The sequence below is a fragment of the Alligator mississippiensis genome, chromosome 4 (genome assembly GCF_030867095.1).
Source record: "Alligator mississippiensis isolate rAllMis1 chromosome 4, rAllMis1, whole genome shotgun sequence".
NCBI classification, from domain to species: domain Eukaryota; kingdom Metazoa; phylum Chordata; order Crocodylia; family Alligatoridae; genus Alligator; species Alligator mississippiensis.
In genome coordinates, this window is record NC_081827.1 from 232,835,413 (window position 1) to 232,858,785 (window position 23,373).

The 23,373-nt window shown below is 40.4% G+C and overlaps 1 protein-coding gene across 4 annotated transcripts in view; it reads right to left on the reverse strand.

Moving 5' to 3' along the window:
- Positions 1-23,373, reverse strand: part of KYNU (kynureninase) — a 113,385-nt gene that overhangs the window by 27,166 nt on the left and 62,846 nt on the right. For all 4 annotated transcript variants that reach the window (XM_019480624.2, XM_019480621.2, XM_006266995.4 and 1 more), the window contains 3 exons: positions 21,723-21,869; positions 12,523-12,621; positions 11,691-11,764 (listed from right to left, as the gene is read on the reverse strand). In XM_019480624.2, coding sequence (XP_019336169.1) covers positions 11,691-11,764; positions 12,523-12,621; positions 21,723-21,869 — 320 coding nt within the window. The remainder of the gene's footprint in view (positions 1-11,690; positions 11,765-12,522; positions 12,622-21,722; positions 21,870-23,373) is intronic.

The following is a 23,373-nucleotide window of genomic DNA, read 5'->3' on the forward strand; positions in this document are numbered from 1 at the left end:
TAAAATCATACATAAATTATAAAAAAAATACTGTACTCAAATATCTCCAGCTAGACATAGCTAAGTAATAAATATTATCTCATTTTAGAAGTAGAAATCTAATGGTTGGAGAAGCTGGATGGTTTCTTTAATGGATCCTATAGATTCAGGAGAGAAAGCTAAGACCTGAGTACCTATTCTGATCCTGCTACTGACTTTTTCTGTGATTTCCTGTTCCTTCACTTATAAAATGGAAGGTAATATCTGTTTACAAGATAATATTTGCATGTAGATTAAAAGCAATATCCAAGACAGTTCATAACAAAGGGGAAGCAGGACTTTCTGATCAGGACTTTCCAATTCCAACTCATCCAGGACTGTGCTTTTAAAAATGTCAAACAGTTTGCAGATTGGTATTTAAAGAAAATGTAAATGTAATCAGGAAACTAACCAACATATGAATCTCAGCTGCACAAACATGAACAAATCATTTTCACAAAACTCTAAAGGGGGGAAATACATTTAATAATAGCTACTACAACACATTTGTAAGTATATACTGCTGCAAATGTACATAGTTCTTTATAAGAAGAAACACAATCTTTGGCCCAAAGAGCATAACAACCAAATAAGATGAGACAAAGATAACAAATCACAGAGAGACATTTTTAGGGCCAAAAGGATGATGGGATTATAAATAATAAGAAAAAAAAATTGCAAAAAGATATTCCCGTTAAGGTAGGTTTTGAAATAGGACAGAGTGCTTGGGTAGAGAAGAACAAGAAAACTGTTGTAGGCAACAGAGCAGCATAAAACAAGACACACAACTGAAAAAAAAAATGAAAATGGGAATAGATTAAGCAAGTACTTTTTAACCTGCTACTTTCTTTCCCACCATACAAAACCCTCCAAAAGTTAAAAAATGCTTCTGGATATTTGCCATTCACTTGGTGAATCCAAGAACACACCCCTGCAGGCCTATCATGGATCTAGATTGGCTTAATAAATCACTTGTCCCAAGACAATGCAATTAAGTCTAATTAGCCAATGCCTTTATTCCTAGTCTCTTCCCAGGGGAGATTTTAACTTTTACTTTTTAAATTAGCTTAAGGAGCTAAATTGCTTTCATCTCCTTGGCAGGGAAACAGTTTAGTTTTTACCTTACTCTAGGATAGTTTATGCACTCAGAAGATATACATTGAACTTCACGAACAGCTCACCACTCTGTTATTTGGTAGTGTAAGTTCACTGGTACTGATGGACAAATCTTTATACAAACAGCAGCCTGTATATTTTTACAGTGATCACTAACTTTTAACCTTGCTTCTCAGAGTATAGCTTGGAAGTTGCATACAAGGATGTTTCATATTTCTACCTTGGCCAGGATAATCTTTATTGACTTGATTGTCAAAAAAGCAGAGATCTGTAGATCCAGTTTATTTCGAACGGAGGGAAGGTCAATGAAAATCTGACCATCTATGTGTTCTGTTCCCCTAAGCACCAACAGCATAAAAAGTCTTTCCCCCAGCCCCATCACATAGATGAAGCAAACTTCCTGTTCTATTTCCAAACCAGTTTGCTCTCCTCCTGAATTAAAACTTTACTCCAAAAACAAATATTCTTCATAGCAACTTCAGCCACATTTGTCTCAGAACTGAGGGCTCTGATCCCAAATTGCTACAATGTAACATTTTGTATAGTGGCAGCAGCAATAAAAACAATATTAGGGTAGAGGTTCTCAACCATTTTAGACTCAAAGCACCCTTCAAAAATTTCAAGCTCTTTGCTTTTACTCATTTCTTGGCTACAGAAAAATAATAGAGCAATGCTTCTGTTGCAAAGAACCTTAGAAAGACCACAGCAGGACAGAATGTTTCTGACACTACAGATTCCTATTTGAAATCTCTGGATATATCTTGTGAATCAGAGCCAACTTCTAAGCACGCAAAGACTGCACACACTAGTGGCTGCATGCCCCGTGGGCTACGCTAACAGAAGCCACAGGCTCCCTGGGCCATACCCTGTGCAGGTGCCCCAGCCTCACCCATAACTCTCCAGATGTGGGCTCCCTTGCTGCACTGTGTTGCACAGGAGTATTGAACTGTACTGCACCACCCTGCCTGCTGGGATGAGGGCAGAAAGTGGAAGCCAGTGGAGGGAGGGGAAACCTAGAAACCCTGGTTGCTGCTACATACAGAGTGATGCCATACAGTGGCAGGGAGCAGTAGCTGGGTGAGAGCCCTGGAGCCCAAATCAACCCCCATCCCCAGGGCCACATACAACCCCAGGGCGACAACTTGGACAGCACTGTTGTGAATATGTTGGTGTTTTCACACCTAACAGTTCTAATATTGATCAGCACTCCATTGGACCCTTAAAAGGATCTTGCATCAACTAGATTGAAAATCACCACACTAGAGAAAACAGAAAAGAAGACATGGGCACCTACCAATTAAAGGAAAAGAAAGTGCAACAATCAGGTGCACAACTGACACCTTACTGGCTTGGTTTTCAGAGGTATTGAGCAACTGCAGCTACTAATGTCTATCATTACAGTTGCGGGTACCCAGTATCTTTGGAGGGTGGGAAACAACAACAAAACAAGCAGCTTTGCTGGTAGCTGCCTGACTGTTACCAAATTAATAGTCTCACATACTGGAAAAGGATGTTGGATTATGGTTTTTATAACAGAGTAAACCTGTGCTGTGGAGTTGTCATAGGAGCTATGCAGTGAAAAAGAAAGGTGATCCTCGAGAAAGAACCTTTGTCTATGAAGCACTTGTTTGAAGATACCTAAAGCATTTCACAGCTAGAGCCTGCTAAGTATGAAAGTCTTATGCTTTCTTTGTTTTTTCTTTGCTACTTTTTTCTATAATAAAAATTGACATGGTTTTTGGACATTAACTGCATCCTATGCCTACGGCATCTCAACACCACATCACACAAACTTTTATTTTTAAACTCTACCTGCTGCTAGTCTGTGCTAAAGTTAAGACTTGATAAATCCCTTCGTTTTAAACACTAAACTGTGTACATTTTCCTTTAATCCTCTGCCAAGGCTTATCTATTATTCTCCTGGCTGCTTTACATACATTTATTTCCCTTTCATCTTTTTAAATTGCGCTTTACTTTTTATTATAAGGATTCAGCTAAGAACAGTTTTTCCTATCTCAGGACCCAGTTGGGTTTTTTTTTAAATTAGGTTATGACAGTTGACAGTAGGGTTAAAACCACTGCTTAATTATAACTGTAAATACTAGAATATAACTACTTAACTTCTGTAGTCCCTTCCATCTCAGATACTTTACAAGAAATAATGTTTCCTTATAAGAAGCATGTTTGGTAAATTTAATTATTCTAATTTTTATAGAGAAACTGAGAGACAGAGACATGTAGAGGATGATTTTTTTTCCAAGGCATAAAGGGCAGCTGTAGTGATTTTTAGTGGAAACAGGGCAGTTATAATTTGTGTCTTTGAAAAATCTCCCTGAATAACTTTACCTATTTACACAGAAGGTTCACAGTACAGGCTTAGGGAGATGGTGACAGATCTAAAATGGACTGTGGCATTGCAGTGCTGAGCCTAGTAATATCTAACTTCTAGGCACCTGTGTGAGGTGTCGACGCTGTTAATGCACTGGAGAATCAGACATCAAAGAATGGATCCAAAACACATTAAACAGGGAGCTACTAGAGTTGGCCCACAAGCTGGCTGCTCTAGGGGATACATATTTTGCTCAGGGAAACACCTCCTATTGGGATCCACATCCCAGGACCTTCTCCTGAAAATTGGTGCACATAAACTTTTTTTCCAAAAGGGAAATCATGCCTTTCCTTTTAAATATTGCCAAAGGATACAGGGAAAAGAAGTAAGGGGAAAGCCATTCCTTCTTATCTAATATCCTAATAGTTAAAGCACTTATTCAGGCTGTGGCAGACCCAAGTTCAATTCCTTCCTCTGATCTGACAGGATTAAAATCACATCTCTCCCCTCCCAGGAGAGTGTCCTAATTACTAGCCGCAACATGAGGCATTCTCCAGCCCTCATGCAGATGCTGTTCCACAGCGCAACAAAGAGGGAACAAGAGTTAACTTGACTCTGTACATAGTGATAAGGTCTCTGAGCTGCAATGGGGAGACCTCTGTTTTTGTCCCTATTGCCAGAACTTCTGCTTTTTATCCAGTGACTATTTCATGTAAGTGGAAGATATGGTTTTGGAGTCCTGAATCCCTTCAGGCAGAAGACAGTATTAAGATAGCATATCCTATTTCCTGGGTGAGCGCTCTAAGCAACTCCTGCCTAATTCTATTTTAAAAGAATGCAGCTGCTACCATGGCATTTTGAGTGAAGCCCCATCCACTAGACATGTTCTGAAAATGGATTGAGCTTCTCTGGTAAAATAGGTAGAGGAATACTTAGCTTTTGGACCCCAATTATGCTTAGGTGTGATTAAGCTACTCAGTACCATGGCCAAAAGCAGAACTTTTGGTTTACTCTAAAGTAAAACTGAGTCGCCTGTGGAGAGGAACCTCTGTGAGTAGGTGTCAGCAAGGAGAGGTTAGACACTTTGGAGCTTAGGTGCTTAAATTCCCAATATGGGGGCTTAAGTCATTTTTATGATCTGTCACTCCCTAGCTGCAGGCAAGAGGGCCCTTGGAATACATCCTGGGTCTACATCTTAGAATGATGGCCAGAATGTACATATTATATTACAATGCAATAAAATATTATGATGTAAAAATAATTGGCTAGCCAATAACTAGATGAAAATATGACAGATGAGACAAATTAAGAAGTCTATATGGATAGGTAAAGTGGCTTGCACAATATTGGCCACAGGTTAAAAACAATCTTTCAAGTCATTTAAATGACAAAGGGAGATCAACTGGATTGGAATTTAATTATCCACTTAAGTGCTAACTGAAAGACAAAGAAATGAAAAGATGTTAGTCTTCTATAGTTGAATGAAGTGGTCTGGCCACTGGGTGTCATCCTTGATTCAGATGACGATTGAAGACTCTGGATACAACATAAAATCTGCAACTTCAACAGCAGTTAAATTCTACTCTATTTGATTGTACAGCACTAGAAAACTGTTCTGCATTTAAATCAGCTATAAAACTGAACACTCTGACATAGACAAATTCTCTTTTATCTCACTGCCTTATTTGGAGACGTGAAAAGGCTGGGTGACATGGGAGACAGTTAAATAGAATCCAACTGGACCATATTAACCAAAAACAAATTGATTTAGTGATCTTCAAATCTCTGTAAATATAAAATAGCTATAATTATACCATATAACAGTCCCACACAAGAAAGTTAAGGTTCAGGATTATATTCTTAATCAGGCTCCCGGCTGACAAGCTGGGTCATGCAGACAAACATGTTTTTTTTTAAATGTACTTAATATACAAGTTAATGATTATGTATGAGGAAACTGGTAACACAGAACAGGTTATAAATTAACCTTTAATACAAAATCAGCTAGACGTTTTCACTAAGATTACAAAAATGACGAACAATACCAATCCTTATCCTTCTGGTTTTTACCCACTCACCCATTTCCTGGTCTCCTTTAGGTTTGCCTCAAAATCCCTCTCCCTTGCTCCCCAAAATTTCCCCAGACACACAGCATGAGAGCCAACCCTTTTCCACCCCACCCACACCAAACTGGCACATGCCCTCTTTGAAGATCTTTGTAAGCTCCAATAGAGTTGATGACAAGAGTCCCAGAATGCACTGCTTGCATCTGATTGGAAAAGGACCCTAAGAATGCTCTGAAACACACAGGCTAGGGATAGAAATTATACATAAACCAGTATAAGTGCATGAAAACTGGTCTAAACCTATAAAACAACTTCAGTGCACATAGACTGATTTCAAAATGGCAGACAAGATAGACATGAATGGATGTAGTATCAGATTGAATCAATTTAGGTTGGACTGGTCTATTGAACTTCTGTTCCAGATCGCCTCCCAACTGAAGCTAGGTAGCAGTCCTCCAGCATCCCAGGATTCTTTGCAGCTCCTGCTGCCCCACACCCAAAGGGTGGGTGAGCTAGCCTCCACCAGTTCTCTTCTGCTCTTGCCAAGCTGGGCCAGCCCTGCGCCCAGGCTGTCATAGAGCTGAGGTAGCAAAGCCTCTGCTTCCCAGCTCAACTGTGAGGGAGGGAGACATAGGGGACTGGTGAGGGTGGGAACAGAGCTCCCTGCACTGCTCCAACCCCCCCAGCTGTGCTCTGTATAGTGTAGGGGGGCCCCAACAGCAGCAACTTTTCCCCCATGTAGCCCAGCTTTCCCCGCCCCCCACCCACGACTGGGCATGGTACAGGGGTGGGGATAGGGTGAACATGAAGCCAAGCTGTTGGTTAAAGCCCAGAAGTGGAGAGAAAAGCCCACATCTTGGGGGACCACTTTCATGGTACAGACCCCAGCTAGGGGTGGGGGGGCTTGGCAAGGGGCTCTGCTTCCCCCCTCAGCCACTCCTCCATGGCTGAGGGGACAGATCTGGCATGAGGATGATCACCCAGCTAAGGTGATCACCCTAGCTTTTGGGGGAAAAGCTGGGTGCGGGGGGGAACCCCCACTGCAGGGGACCCCCCTATGCTATGTCCCCACCTACCTGCCTACCCCTGCCTGCTCTGCCCCCTCCGCCTGCCTACCCCTGGGAACTCAGTGTGGCAACCAGCCCTGGAAGCCTAATGCAGCTGATGCAGCTGATGCAGGGGTAGGGTCTGGAGTGACAGCAGGGGTGTTGGGGGCATGTGCCTGACAGACAATCAGGGATGGCCCTACTCAATTGGGCTCAGCTGCCCTCAAGAGGCATGCACAAGTGCCCCTCACCTTCTGGCTTGGCCAGTGCTGGCATTTGTTTGCCTTCCCCACACCTCCCAAAGTCCAAACACAAGTTTTGTTTGCTCTCAATTCAATCTTAGTAGCTTAGAGAAACCTGGGAAGGTTGGCCTGATTCTGCCTTAGGCTTTTTGACTGTCTGTACTTAGCCAAAGAGTAAAACAAGACTGTACCATGAAGCATATCAAAGATGGAAAGATGCAGAGGTATGTCAGGGACCAGGGAGCTTGTTTGTTTGTCTATTACCACCCCTGAAAGCTTGTTTGGAAACCATGGAGTAGAGACAAAGAACACCCTGTGGAATAGATGAGTTACTCTACTGAGTAAGGGAAGAGAACAAAGGACAAAGAACTGAGAGAAGAAGCTACAGGCAATTATAAACAATTGTAGTAAGGGTTTAAAAAAGGAAAGAAAAGATGGAAGCAGAAACAGGGGGAGGAAGGTACCTTGATGGAAGAATTTAGGAGCAACATATTGATGTTTTTCCTCAAACAAACCAAATTTGGGAGGATCAAGTTAGTTCACAAATGTAAGTCCAATAATGAGTTCTCGGTTGTAGGCGATTAGCTCTTGGAAATCTTCTCAATCAGCATTATTGTGTTATCTATTAGGAGTCTAGACAGTCTAGGAGTTGCACATAATGCAATGCAATTGGGTACTGTAATATTATTTCTCTCTGAAACTTGATTTAGTTTGCTTTGTTCCAGATAAAATAAAAGTATGTACCAGCAATTTCTCCAAGCATTACAACTGGAAAGAAGTGTTTACATTTGTTGATGCATTAAAAATCTTAATCCTACTGTTCTTAATATGTATGACAGCAGATGTAAAACATTTTTTAAATAGGTATTTCTTCTTATGCAGCCAACCTCAGCACAGCTTTTCATGGATTATAAAGTCTTTGAGAACACAGATCTTCATGTAATGCTTCTTGGCTTTAAATGTGGATATAATTTTAATGAAAACATGCCACTATTAAAGAGCTATTAGACACAGAGTAGAAACTGCCTTTGATTTTGTTCACCAACCAGAGACGTATATGATGTTTTTAAAAAAAATCTAATTTTAAAAGAAAATTTAAAAAAGTATTCCCTTTACATTAAAGTGTCTTTTAGGCATGATTGCAACCCACTTACTTTTAAAATCATAAGCATTCCCTTTTTGGTTGTATTGCATATATAACTGAAAGCAGCCTCCAAGGAGAAGTATTTTGGATCTGCATGGGTATGTGTTAATGGGGTTTAAAATTATCATCATTTACAAATTTCTCAGTTACCTATTTTGCATAAAATTAATTTAACTGCCTTTTGTCTGAAGTTGCACTTAAACTAAGTAGTGGGACAGAAACTATATATGAATTTTGTTACACCTAGCACAAGGGCCCTGACTAGAATTCCTAAGCTTTTCATATTTTATTGAAATTCTCAAATAGTGAAACTGAAAATTTCATATTAGTAAAAAAAAAAAAAATGTCCTAAGATCATAGGAAAGTAGGACCTGACAAGGTCATCTAGCCTAGTCCTCTGTGCAAAGCAGGATCATGCTTGACTAAACCATCCCAGCCAAGTGTCTGTCTAACCTGCAATGTTGGCCACCCTCATAGTCAAACAGTTCATTATCATCCTCTGTATAACTGCCATTCAGGCATTTGAAGACTGTTACCATATCCTCCTTCCACATTAAATAACTCTAGCTCTTTGAGCCTTTCCTTATAAGTCATGCTTCCCAGGCCTATAATGATTGTTGCTTTCCTGTGGACTCATTCCAATATGTCCACATCCTTCTTAAAGTGTGGGACCTAAAACTAGACACTTGTCAATAATAGCTTGTTAATAATCACTTCCTTAGCTTGTTAATAATCACTTCTCTTGACACTTTACAGGTGACACTCCTGTTGATACACTCCTGGCTGCCTACATATATCCAAATAACACAGAAGAATTTTCATGGGTTTATTTTCCTGGTAGAAAAACTTACCTGCAGATGCCTGAACAGACATACAAATGCTGACCCCTGTGCAGTGCTGACACTGTACCGCCAGTGGGCTTTTATGCACACATCTCAGCATGCTCTTCAGGCTCTCTCAGTCTGCCTGGAGAGAGATGGCAGCAGTGCAGAGGGTTGGCAGTTAGCTAACCTATACTGCTAAGAGTCGGACTGTGTCTCCCTGAAGCAAAATGTGGGATTGTGAAAGGGATGTGTTCTGCTCCTGGCTTGATTGAAGTAGTATCCAGCCAAAATGACAGTGTCCCAAGAGAGACACTGGAGCAGAGTGGAATGCTGGAGGACTGTTATGTGGCTTCCCTCAAAGGGTGAGTTGTACAGGCATTTACTCTCACAGGAGGAACTTTCCCAAGAATGATTTAACCCTAGCTGTTCCCAGGTTATTTTTCTCCTGGAGCAGCTATTTTTATTTTGGGAGAAAAAAGCCCAAATATGTGTAAACACATGGTTTCTCCTGGGAGAGCAGCAACTCTCCCAGGAGAAACTGAGTGTCTTTAAGAGGCCCCAGTATGCTGTTGGCCTTTTTTGTAATAAGAGCACAATTCAAGTTATCCATCAGTAACCCCCAGGTCTTTCTCTGCAGTAATGCAGACTAACCAGTGGTTACTCTGTTTGTATCTGTGCATGCTATTAGTCCATCCTAAGTGCAGGACTTTGTTGACTCTCAGCTGGTTGACTGAAGACAATTTTCCCAGTCTATCAAGGGCATTCTGGATCATAGCCCTGTCCTCCAGAGAATCTGCAATTCCACCCACTTTGGTGTTATCCACAAATGTGCTATGTAGGTGCTCAGTACCACCATCTAAATCACTAATGAAGGTATTAAACAATACTGGATCCAGAAGAAACCCCTGGGGAACCTCACTTGATACCCCCTCCTAGCTAGACATTAAGTCATTTGATGACTACTTGCTGAGCATGATGATCCAACTACGTATGTATCCACCTTACCATATTTTTATCTAGTCCATATTTCCTTAGCTTGTTAATAAGAATTAACTTATTTTTAGTGGGAGACAGTGTCAGAAAGCTTGCAAAGAAGAATTTTTCCAACTATTTTAGTTGGTTTAATAAGAGATATCGGAATTACTCAAAGAACCTTGTCTGGCTATGTTCTTGGACCAACACGGCTATAACCTATACCCTTGCTAAAGTCAAGTTATATCATATCCATTGCTCTCCCTCCTCACATGTACAGAGCCCATCACCTTATCACAGAAGGAAATCAGGTTGGTTGGACATGATTTGCTCTTTGTAGATCCATAGCGGCTGTTTTTGATCATCTTGTTCTTTTCTAGGTGCTTCATGACAGATTTCTACTCCATGATCTTTCCAGGTATTGAGGTCAGACCAAAACGTCTATAATTCTCTGGCTCCTTCTTCTTCCCTTACTTAAAGATGGCCATTATATTTGCCCTTTTCCAAACACCTGAGTTTTCATACTACCTCTACAAGTTCTCAGAGAGAACTTGGATCTGAAATTACTTCAGTCAATTCCTTGAGTACCCTGGGGTACACCCCATCCAGCTCTGCCAAATTAAACGCATCTAGATTCTCTAAGAAATCCTTCTGCCATTATCTTAGGCTGTTCAACTCCTTCCTTATCTTTACTAGTCAATTGAGCTTTTGCTTATCAATTGAGCTTTTGCTTATCAATTGAGCTCATCATCTGTAGCTGACCCACTGGAGTTCTGTGGTGAACCAATGGCAAAGAGTGGAGTGACCATAGCACCTCACTCCCTGGGTTTGCCCTTTCTCAGAACAATACAATTTGGGTCACAATAAGACAGTTAAACAATTCCCTATTAAGAGATATTGTCATGAAAGTCCATATGATTCTTTTTCTTGATTTTATGTTTTATTACATAAAACATAGGGATAAAACCTTAACAATTCTTTGCCTTCAATGGGGTCTTGTGATTTGCATATGTGGAGCTTATGCCAGGATAAAGGTCTTAACTTTGGAGTCTCTAATTAAGTAACCCTATTCATTTCAATGAGATTATTTCCATGAACCAATTTGCTGGATGGGGCCTGTAACTTCAACTTATGTTTAGCACCCTTCTAATATTTGAAATGTGGTAAGTTGGACTAATATTCCAAATTCTACCAAAAATATCATTATTAACAATACAAATCAAGGGCTGAAAACTGAAATGGAAAAAAAAAAATCTCAACTTCTGAGAAGAAAAATTGTGGAGATGCACACAATTCTATTCCTATCCCTTTAAGAAAAAAACCCTGCAAGTTCTAGGTATATTCTTTTAAACAATCTGTTTTATCCATTTATTTCCACGAGTGAAAATAAGAAAGTTAGTTATCACTGAAGCACAAGGTGTTGATATATGACAAGTACCTTTGTTTATGCAAAAGAGATGGGGTAAACTGCAACCTTACAGCTGATTGCCTCCAAATTTGTGGACAATAAATTTTCAGATATACATCTCTAGTTCTAACCCATCCTTAAGGACTTTTCCATTTCAAACACACATGAAAACTTGAGAGGAACCCTTTAATCAAGAGGTATCAGCCCAAGTTTGTGGGAGTCTCACACAGATTACGCTACTCCTCTTACTCCTTTACTAAAGACAATAAGATGAGGAGATTTCTAGAATCTGGGGCTAAAAGCAGCAGCTTATTAATGTTACAGTGCTATTAAACCTGAATTGTAGTCCTTTTTGGGGCTTAGGCCCAATCCTCTTAAACTTTATCCAGCCTTCAAAGTTCCCTCTTTGGCCTGTCAAACAGGATCACCACAAAAGTAACAGACTTTAACAGAAAGAGAAAAGTGTTTTCTATTTAAAGTTTATAGCACCTCTGTGGAGTTTCTTGAACAAGCAGGAATACTTACGCTGGTTTTATAGTCTGGGAATGTTTCCTGTGAATATAGGCACCTGCCAGGCCCCCTGCTCCAGAATTTAAATACTGTAAAGAATAAATTAACATGTATATACTTTGTTCTCATTATTTCCACCTCCTCACTTTCCATACTCTATAAAACCAAAGATTTTATATTTCAGTAGGCTTTTAGTTGAGGCTCTGGCCTCACCTATTATCTCTCCATGGCAAAATATTTTTTTAAAAATTGTTTCTTTAGTTTAATCTTAAAAACAATTCTACCCATCCAATGCCCATCCCAAATCTGGATAAAGGAGGGGTAGTGTCAGGAAGGGCACCTGGCTGTAAAAATCTCTGTCAAATCATGATGATGCAGATCTAAGGAACAAATCTAGGAGAGCCAGGATCTGGAAAAGCAGACAGGTAGATAGGACAAGTGAAGGAAGAAGAAGAAGAAGAAGAAGAAGAAGAAGAAGAAGAAATTTCAACTTAAAAACATCTTGTCCGAGTTATGTGTATTTATACAAATGCTTAAAAAATACAGGTCTGAGGGTTGGGAATCCTAAAATGTCATGTCAAGTTCAAGCATCTCAACAAAATACTCATATAGCTCATCCAATCAACCACAACTATCCACTCATTCTCTCAACAAAATATTCATACAGCTCATCCAAACAACTACCCATTCAGTCCCTCAGCAAAATCCTTTAGAACAAGAGGTTCTTTATTGAATGCTCTGAAGTCAACAAGTTTGGGTATTTGGATTAAAATGGCAAAGTTTGGGTCCTATTCTGAACCTGTCTGCCCATAACTGAATGATTCTCAAATACTAGAGCAATGCTTACCTTGTAGGAGCACCAACAGGCAAAATCTACTCCCCAGTCATGTAAATGAAGTTCTACGTTACCAACAGCATGTGCCAGGTCAAAGGCAACAAAGCAACCCTGAAGGAAAGAAAGATCTTTGATAAATTTCCTAAAAAGATAAAAAACAAAATGGCTACAAAAAAACAACCTGATAGCTAGCATATCTACCCTCTATACAGCATAGACATTAAAGTTGCATTTGTTCGATTTATTGACACAGACAAGTTTCCTATGTAATGCACAAATATCCCAAACTGTGAATTATTTTATTAGTTGCTGTTTAAGGACATTCTCATATAATTTGGGCACTCAGATTTTATGCACTGCATTAGATAGTTTAGATACTACAAGGCTCATAATATGTGGAAAAGGCTCAGATAATGAAGTATAACTATAGATAATAAATAATTATCTCGGAAACTGTTTTTTATTATTTGTATATTAAGCTCTTTTTTGGAGGTACTAAACACTTGAAACTGTCCTTGATTTTGTAGTTATGGGAAGGTAGCACTTCTGGAAATATATTTTAGAGTTTTGAAACAAATGAAGTAGGATCACATATAATATTCTGACTTTTAAAACCTGTTGTACTTCTTCCCATAAGTATGTCTTATTCTATTCCATGAAAAAGTTATATGATGTTAATGATTACAATTTGCCTAGAAAACTGAAGTGTGTAATGGCTGAAGAGACATAAATAAACTAGTTACATTTTACACACAAAATATCCACTAGATGGCAGCATTTTTTAAATTAACAGCATTATATAAAACTGTACTACAATGCTACACCATTTATTAAAGTGGAGAGAAATGATACTGCATTTTGTGCATGGACTACAAATTAAATGTTGTTTTGCATTTTACTTTAAAAAACCACAAGCAGCTTGCTTGAAAGCAGCATGGTAGGAATAAGAGTGAGAACACAAGACTCCAATATATCTAAGCCCCTTAATAAAACAAAGGGATTTTTATAATCTTCTCTGCTGTCTGTTTCACAAAAGGAGCCTCAGCTAAATTATTAAAACAATACTTTAGTATATTTAATCCCCTCTATAAACTACCTAGCTATTCAAATGAAACAGCATTTATAAAAATCCCGACATGCTAATTCTAATGAAGCTGCAAATGAAGTTGTCAGACTACAAAGTTATCCCAAAGGAAAGTGATGACCTCCCAGGGCCTCATCTTTTGGCCAGTATAAATATTAATGATGGGCAATATGCAACAAGGTTCAGAGCTCAGATTTGGTTCTGATAAATGTTCTGGCCCTAGAAAGCTTTGTCTACACAGGGACAAAAAGGAAAGTAAAGACAAATCAACTGAAGCTGTGAAGTTAATGCACAGAAGTTAAACTGCATTAAATCCCAGTGGGAACCCATTCACTCTGAAGTAGTGGCCTTACTTCTGAGGATTAAGCTATGGCAAACTTTGCTTCTGAAAGAAAGTGTTCCCACTGGGTTTAATGCACCGTAACACCTGTACATTAACTTCACAGCTTTGGTTGATTCCACTTTAACTTTCTTGCGTGTCCCCATGTACACAGACCGTGAGCTAAAGTTCTTCTGAGCACTATCCATGAGAATCTCATCAATTCCATCAGTTTCCATATTCTGGAAATAACTTTTCCTGTGACATTTCAATATGTCTAGTCTCAGAAGAAGCCAACCGATGGCCAACACCATTTTACCAAAAGTACATTAAAAATACCGTGTTGAGATTAGATTATACTTAACTGAACTGGTTCACCTGTCCATAATGAATATAACAACTTTCAATCAAGAGCACATTTCAAAGCAAATAAGCAGAGAACAAAAATGCTTGTAATGTGTCTGCTACATTATAATGAATAAGAAGTTCATAGAGGTAGGACAATAGGCAGGCAAGGTTCTTTGTGTAGAATCTTTTATTAGATCAACTAAATAGAGGTAGATTCATAGATTTTGGAAGGGACCTTGCAAAATCATCAGGTCCAGTCCTCCTGCACTAGGCAGGAAAGACAACTGGGGTCAGGTGACCCCAGCAAGGTGACTGTCCAGTCTCCTCTTGAAGATATGTCTTGAAGGTAGGATAAGACACTTTAGGCAATGGAAAGGCAGATTTTTTTTTCCACTGGAGGAACACTAATGAGACTGAAAATATGAAATCAATACTAACAGACATCCTTCATGATCTTGGGAAATCCCCTTTACCTCAGGTTGCTGCACCTCCAAAATAGGCATCAGGTCTGTGTCAGGAGGTGCTGTGTGGCACTTCTATAAAAAGCCTGTTTCACTTTACATGCCTAAACGGCACATACAAAGCAGCCATTTTTGGCACTTATACACAGTTTAGGATTTTGTTTTACCCTGCAGAGGAATAGGATCATCTTGCATACATAATTTCTTGAAGTGAAATGGAGAAGAACCCTACCTTGTTTTTAGCCCAGCTATTTACTGGTTAGGCAACTGTGTATCCAGAGAACTGGAAACACAAGGTCTAGTACCCCTCATCCAGAGGACTTTTAAAACTCTGTCTTCTGGCTGCCAGCAAGGCATTCTAGCCATCAGGCTATGGACTAGGCATTATTCAGAATCCTTCTAACTCCTCCTCTTGAACCTGGTCACCTAGGCACTTAAGGGAAGGAGATATAAGTATCCAGGAAGAAGACCAAGCCAGAATGTGTGTGGCTAAGTGAAACGGATGCTTATGAATATTAACTACAGGGTGCTATGTGTCAGTTTCAAAGGGAAGGATGGAGAGTACGGCTGTGTAAAACGGCTATGTTTTCTTTCGGTTTTGGATTCAGCCTTTTTAGAGGACAGTGATTCGTTTCAGTGTTTCGAATCACTATTCTGTTTCAATTTGGCCAAGTCTGTTTCAGAGTTTCGACACCGTTTCAGAGATTTGGATTGGCCAGGGAGAGGCAGGCACAGCTGGATGGCTGCAGGTTCTCCCACAGCTCTTCTGGCTCTGCCTGCCTCTCCCTGGGTTGAGGGAGCTGCGGAAAAAGCCCCCATGGCTGCCCTGCCTGGCCCCCTCTCCCTCCCGGCACTTAAAAAAGAAGAAGAAAAGCCCCTCACTCACCAGCTGTAGTAGTGGTGATCAGGGCCTCTGGGCAGGTGCAGTGCAGCTCAGCAGGGTGGCGCGCGCTGTCTGGGAGCTGGGGCAGCTCCACCTATCACCCAGAGCCTGGCACAGATCAGCTCCAGGTGCTCCAGCTTCCAAACAGCGTGCGGTGCCCTGCTGAGCCACACTGCACATGAGCCATGGGGTACTTGCTACAGGGGTGCCAGACGGGGGGGGATGATCCCTGATGCCCCACACTGCCCTGCACTGCATGGGGTGGCTCTGCCATGAGCCCTCAGAGGCCCTGATCACTGCTGCTGCATCCAGTGAGTGAGGGACTTTTCTTTTTTTTTTAAGTGCCAGGAAGCTGGGGTTGGGCGGGGCATGGGGCCAGGTAGGGAAGCCATGGGGAATTCTCCTGAGGCTCCTCCAGCTGTGCCTGCCTCTGTCCTAGTGGGGGGACCTGTGGGAGAAACCCCCATGCCTGCCCTGGCCGGCCCCAGCCTCCCAGTGCTTTAAAAGACGGCTGTGGGGCTGTGCTGGACTATTCCCGGGGGGCGCCTCTGAAACATTCCAAAACATTTCCAAAACATTTCAGATGGCTTTGTTTCATTTTGGAGATGTTTTGGAGCCTTCCATTTCATTTTGGATTCAGTGTTTCGGGCACCAAAACGAGGCAAAACACCTCCAAAATTAAACGGATGCCAAAATTTCACACATTCTAAATAATGCCAACAATGCATGGCCTGGTAGCTAGAACATCCTGTTAGGAAGGAGAAGCAAGTCCAAACACCCTCTGGGTGTCTTGCTCCCAGGTGGAAATGTCCTCCTCACCAAAATTATTGTGCAAAAAATGTGATGGCCCTTGTCCAACATCTAAACACCCACTAGTTAATGGATTTTTCCCTAGATACAATATGGGGATGCACAAACAGGGACGAATTGGTGGGGAATGTAGTAGTGGATGGTAGTTTGGACAGCAGTGACCATGAGATGATTGAATTCAGGATCCTGAGGGAAGGAAGGATGGAGAGTAGCAGAGTAAGGACCCTGAACTTCATAAAAGCAGACTGACTCACTCAGGGAATTCATGGGCAGGATCCTCTGGGAAGCCAGTCTGAGGGGGAGAGGAGTCCAACAGAGTTGGCTGTACTTCAAGGAAGCCTTACTGAGAGTGCAGGAACAAACCATCCCAATGTGCAGGAAGACTAGCAAGTATGGCAGAAGACCAGCTTGGCTTAGCAGATAACTCATCAGTAAACTAAATCACAAAAAGGAAGCTTATAAGAAGTGGAAACTTGGACAAAACTAGGGAAGAATTTAAAAGCATTGCTTGGGCATCCAGGGATGATGTCAGGATGGCCAAAACACAACTGAACTTGCAGCTAGCAAGGGACATGAAGGGTAACAAGAAAGATTTCTACAAATATGTTGGTAGTAAGACAGGGATCAGACAGTGTTGTCCCTTACTGAACTGGGGAGGCAACCTTGTGACAGAGGCAGAAAAGACTAACGTGCTCAATGCCTTCTTCACCTCAGTCTTCACAGAAAAGGTCAGCTCCCAGACTGCACCAGGAAGCAGTTTGGGGAGGCGGTGAGCAGCCAGCATGGTAAAATAACAGTTTAGGGAGTGTTTAAAAAAGCTGGATGTGTACAAGTCCACGGGACCAGATGGGATCCACCTGAGGGTGCTGAGGGAGTCAGGTAATGAGACTGCAGAGCTTCTGGCCATCGTCTTTGAAAACTCACAGCAGTCAGGAGAGATCCCAGGTGACTGGAAAAGGACAAACATAGTGCCCATATTTAAGAAAGGGAAGAAGAACAATCCAGGGAACTACAGACCAGTCAGCCTCACCTCAGTACTTGGAAAAATCATGGAGCAGATCCTCAAGAAATCCATTTCTAAGCACTTGGAGAAGAAGGTAATTAGGAAGAGTCAGCATGGATTCACTAAGGACAAGTCATACCTGACCAACATGAGTACCTTCTATAATGAGATGATTGTCTCTGCGGATGCAGGGAGACCAGTGGATATGGTGTACCTTGATTTTAGCAAGGCTTTTAATATGGTCTCCCACAACATTCTCCTAGGCAAGCTAAGGAAGTATAGGCTGATGAACTGTAAGGTGGATAGAAAAATGGCTACAGCATCAGGCTCAGAGAGTAGTAATCAATGGCTTGACATCTAGTTGGAAGCCAGTATTAAGTGGAGTGTCCCAGAGGTTGGTCCTGGGGCCAGTTTTGTTCAATGTCTTCATAAATGACCTGGAAGTTGGCATAGACCGCACCATCAGCAAGTTTGCAGATGACACCAAGCTGGGGGAGTAGTAGATATGCTGGAGGGTAGGGCTACGATTCAGAGTGACCTAGACAAATTGCAGGATTGGGCCAAAAGAAATCTCATGAGGTTCAACAAGGACAAGTGCAAAGTCCTACACTTAGGATGGAACGATCCCATGCACTGGTACAGGCTGAGGGCTGACTGGCTGGGCAGCAGCTCTACAGAAAAAGGACCTGGGGGTTTCAGTGGACAATAAGCTGAATATGAGCCTCCTGAGGTCCCTTCCAACACTAACTTTCTATTATTCTATGACTCTATGAACCCTGCCTTACATGCATACTTGAGTAAGCACATGCTGCCACAAACTTGGCTGGCCAAGTCTCAGCTTTACTCAGCAGGCTCAGTGGGCATATGCATGCTTGCATGCTCAGAGCTGAATTGCCAACTGTGTGTAAGTGCCAAAAACTGCACTTACATGACTGTAGAAATGCCATTTACATGCCCCAAGTGAAACAGAATTCTGCTATAAGTGTCAAGATGCACACTTTTCAAGCAATGGTTTTAGCAAAAAGAAACAGTTTGTACTGCACCAGCCATGCAAAAAGGGGAGTTATATGGGAGTGTTGTTCTCTCAAGCTAGAGAGACAATGGGGAATTCTCCATCTGATTTTGGCAAAGAAGAAACTGTGCTTCCCTTCCCCTCTTGCCACCACCTCTTTATGTTAACCTCTGAAAGTCATCATTGGGAAATGTCTGAGTACCAGCAGGTAGCAGCTCAGCATGGACAATGACATTTGGAGAGAGCGAGAGAGAGATGACAGCTTCACACAAGCAGGCTGGGACATTTTAGAAGCAGAGACAGGAAAAGAAATGAAGATGAAGGATCTTAAAGCACTTCCTACTGGGACTTGAGAAATTAAAATACTCTACATACAAAATGTAGCAACTCAAAGGAAGAATTTTCTACTGTAGCTTGATAAAAAAGTGAATTTAAGAGGTTACTCTCCTTCAAGTTGGGCATTTCTTCACTGGTACAAAAGACTATAGGGTTACCTTACCAAAAAAAAAAAGGGCAGAAATTCAGACAGGAACTAGAGCAAGAGACCACGCAGTCTGTGCCCTGTTGATAAGAATCTCTCACAATATGTAGTAATTTTGATTGATCTGAGAGACCCAAGATGGAAAAATAGCCTGAGGTAATTTTTCAAGCTTAATTTAGTTCATTTAATATTTAATGATTTAATGAAGCTGTCTGTGCAGAACTTTCACTCTGGAAGGAATCTCAGCTTAGCACCAAACTTAGGAAATTGACTTAAAAAATTCAAAAGGAAATCAGGAACTTAAAGTTGTAAATAAGTAGCCTTAGGCTACTTAAAATACTTTTTGCAGGACTTTCTGACCTTTCACATCTGTAACTAAACATTGATAAGACTGCTCTAGGCTATAAGGATAGAGCATTGTAAAGCCATTATATGTAGGACTTTTTCCTCTGCCATATTATTTGACAGTACTATTCAGTGTTTGGGGGTTTTTTAAATTTACTTTTTTCCTCCCTGTCTCTTCTTCATTTCCTTTTTTTCTTTTCTATTATACTTACTTTACTTTCTATTCACCAAGTAGTGTGGGATCATTTGTCATGCTCACCAATATGGTCAGTCTTGCATTTTGCTTTGAACATGATTTGATTAGGGCTTATTCCAGTCTTTTTTTTCACACAGTATTCCAAATATTACAGCCTTCTTTCAATAATGTTCTGTCTTGTTTTTAAGATTTTCATTCTGAACTACCACATTTCATCATTCTGAACAAATTGGGAAGGATATGTGATCTTTAAGATAGCTGGGCAATGAGAATCTGAAAGACTAAGATTAAGAACTGGATGGGGCAACATGGGAGAGTGCAGCCTGATGAGATACTTCAAGTCTTTCATTACTCATTTGGCTGTTAAATGCTATAGGCCTGATGCCCTCAGATGGTGGAGATTGAATCAACTAGCCCTTCTTCGTATCACTTCTTTCTTGTACAGGCTTATCTTTAACTTTAATCCATCATGAGTTAATTCATGCCTACATTTATTTCCAGCTCCAATAGAACAACAGCCTCTTTTATAAAGAAACAAAGTATAGTAGTATCTGCGAGCATCATCTTTTGTCATCCCTGTAATCAGAGGGCAAAGTTATGAAGTTTAATTAATTTAAGGATGATCTTACATGTTACACTTAGGTCATATTAAAAGCAGTTAAAAAGGCACTTTGGGCAGGGGTTAATTCTGGGCCATGCTACCTAACTCGTGCCAAGATAACTTCAGTCTTCTCCACAGAAATTAAATCGGCAGTCCACCAGCATCCCAGGATGCATTGCTTCTAGCCCCCATGCCCCCTGATCGCCCAAACAATGATGGAGCTCAGGTATCCTGGCTCTTAGCTATGCCCCTGTTTGCCAGCCTTCTAGTGGCAAGTCAGAGCTGTGTGGGCACGAAACGGTATTAACCCTTAATGTGCCACAGTTCACATTTAACACCAAGTAACATTCCACACATGTAGTATGGTCTAAGTATAACATGTAACTTCATCTTTATTTGCATTAACAAAGGACATGATGCTCCTCAAAAGAAAATGCTATAAAAGTATAAAAGTATTATAGCTAGAGCTATATGGATCTAAAGCACGCAGATGTAAATTTATCCAAGCTGATGCAAGGAAATATAATGTTTGGATTTCTGCACCTGTCAGAATTGCTAACTACCTTTTCCCTTACAGTTTCACTACAAAGGAGAAAGCAGAAAAGTTTTTAGCCACACCAGGCAAATTAGCTTGACAGATGTTGGACACTGAGTGCACTCATTGCAACTAACTTGTAGATCTCCATTGGTTTCCCAAGTTCTTGTTACCTTCTGACACTAAAATTTCCTCCCTTGCCTACAGAATAAAAACTTTCTTGTGCCAAGATCAACAGAAGCAAAAGGTAGTCCAATTCCTCATGTGAATCAGGGGCACAGTCCCTAAATGGTTAGTACACCAGCTATTCCACAAACCAGCTAGATGTTTGTAACTTTAAGTATGTCAATTCCTTGAGTGTTTTAATCGTAGGTCAGATAAAGTATGTCCAATAAAGGATGCCCCTCTAGAAAGTCTACTGATCTCCTACTGATAAGAAAATTTAATTAAAACTCTATCTTCTCCTCGATTCCTGAGGCAATCAAGATGGTTAAAAGAATGCACTAACACACATCTAAAGAGTAAGTCTCTAGTCCACTGACTGCAACTTCCCTGGGCTGAGTCATTGAAAACTAGTCATCTTGTGAAGGTGATGTACTCTGTATCCTGCCTGTCTCCTGTTAACTGATTAGCTGAGTCAGAATGCTGTCAGCTCCATAGGGAACTCACCTGCCCTGCTGACTGGAGGCAAAACGCTGTGATAGCAGCTGCCAGTAAAGGGGTGAAAGGAGAGAGCAACACAAAATTCTGCTTTAATAAAAAAATCTAACAAAAAGGTTGTAGGTTTTAAATAGATGTTGGGGGCATGGCTTCCCTCTTCACTGCACCCCTTCAATCCAGAGTCTGAAAGAAGAAACTTGTAGAATCCAGTACATGTGAATAACCTTTCTATAGATTTTTTTTTAAGCCAACAAATAAAATTTCTATATCAGGGATAATTCTTTATGACATTCTATAGATCTTTAGAGAAATTTGTATGGAATACTATTTAGTTTTTATTAGAATCCTATAAGGTTTCATAACTGTTCAGTACAGTTCCACAGAAAAGGTATCAGTTAACTTTAAAAAAAAATCACAGGAAAAAAAATCTTTAAAGCTAGTGTTAGAGGAATAAAAATCTTGGAACAATTCTACCTTTTCTTGACCAGCCTTTGTTATTCTGGGGATGTCGAACAGCTGTCCTGTATAGTACTGCACACCACTGAACAGAATTACAGCAACAGAGTCCCCTTCCTTCTCAATTACAGCAAGGATATCTTCAATTCTCAAGGTCTCCTCCCCCTAAAATATAGTTAAAGCACATATTTTACATCAACCCTGGCAGTAATGAAACTGTCATTTCTTATTTCATAATCTATATTTTACTATGTGCCGTGCTGCTTGCACAGGGAGATCAAAAGTGAATCTCTAGCATCCCTGGCATCGTAATGATCTACAAAGGTAAAGCCATGAAGTAGCCTTTGAGTAGGTTATTGGAAAAAAGAAAAGGAAAAAAATCATTAGCAAAATTATTTTGAAGGTGACAGAGTCTTTAAAAAGCCTGTTCACTTCATTTTCTAGCCTGCTTCACTCTCCTTAATTTTTCAGACAGTTTTAATTTATGGTATAAAATATCCTGGTGCAAACAGCATATATAATGATTTTTATGTGGCATTTGAAATTTGTGACACCCACGAGACTTAAAAGCTGTCTATCAATCTCATTTCTTACTTTTCAGATGCACTCCATATCCCATAGGATGTTGTTACAAAAATCTGCCATATTTATATATATATTTTTAAATAATTCTCTCATCATCAAAAGTATAAAAAAATCTGAAACCTTAAGGTCATTAAATATAGAGAAATGTCAACAAAAAAAAATCTCAGTTTTGTTTCTCTACAGCATAACTACACCTCCTCCCACACTTCTTCCTAGCAAGGGATCATACAAAACACACCATCACCCAGGGATCAATTAGGCAGTGAAAACTCAGAATGAAATTAGACTTGCTGCTGCAAGAAAGCTTGGGTAAGATTTGTTGAATTGGAAGTAACTGCTATTATCTCAACAATCTTTGAACATCTATCAACGATTCAGAAGTAGACTCTCCCTCACAGGATGAATCAGTTTTTTTAAATCAAAAGGTCATCATCAGTTTTATAGTCAGGTGGCAAAGTTCTTAATGTTGAGAAAGTAAGGTAACACAATCTTTCAAATTGATCTGAATTATATATTTCTCAAAGCAGACCTTTTCCTTAGGTTCTGATAATAAAGACACAGAATGTCGCCTTTATTGCAGTCTTTTAAGGCAGGAAACTATGAGGAAGATATATGCTGATGCTTCTGAATTATATACCAGTGAACTGCAGTCTTCTGTATTCTGTGGAGCCTACTGTGTTATAGCAATCAGAAAATATATGATAAACAACTCTCCTGTAAAGACTTTTCTTCTTACAAGAAAAGTCCATAAATTTAAGCCAGATGCCAAGGGTAATATCTGACCTTAAAATAAGAGAAATATTTGCAGGACACAGAACAGACAATTATTATAATTAATTAATTAATTATTATAATTAGTGGCAATTCATAAGCTTGTCTAACTCTAGGTACATAAAAGACATTAAATCTAGAAGGAGAGGCATGTATATAATGAGGGGTAATGTGCTTTAGAGTAGTGGTGCGCAAGCTTTTGGCCCTGAAGGCTGGTTGAGTGGCACAGGGTTGGCCCATGGGGTGGGGTGGGGAGAGGTGGGTTAGGGGCATGAAGTTAGTCTGTGGGCCTGATTTGAGCACGGGACACAGT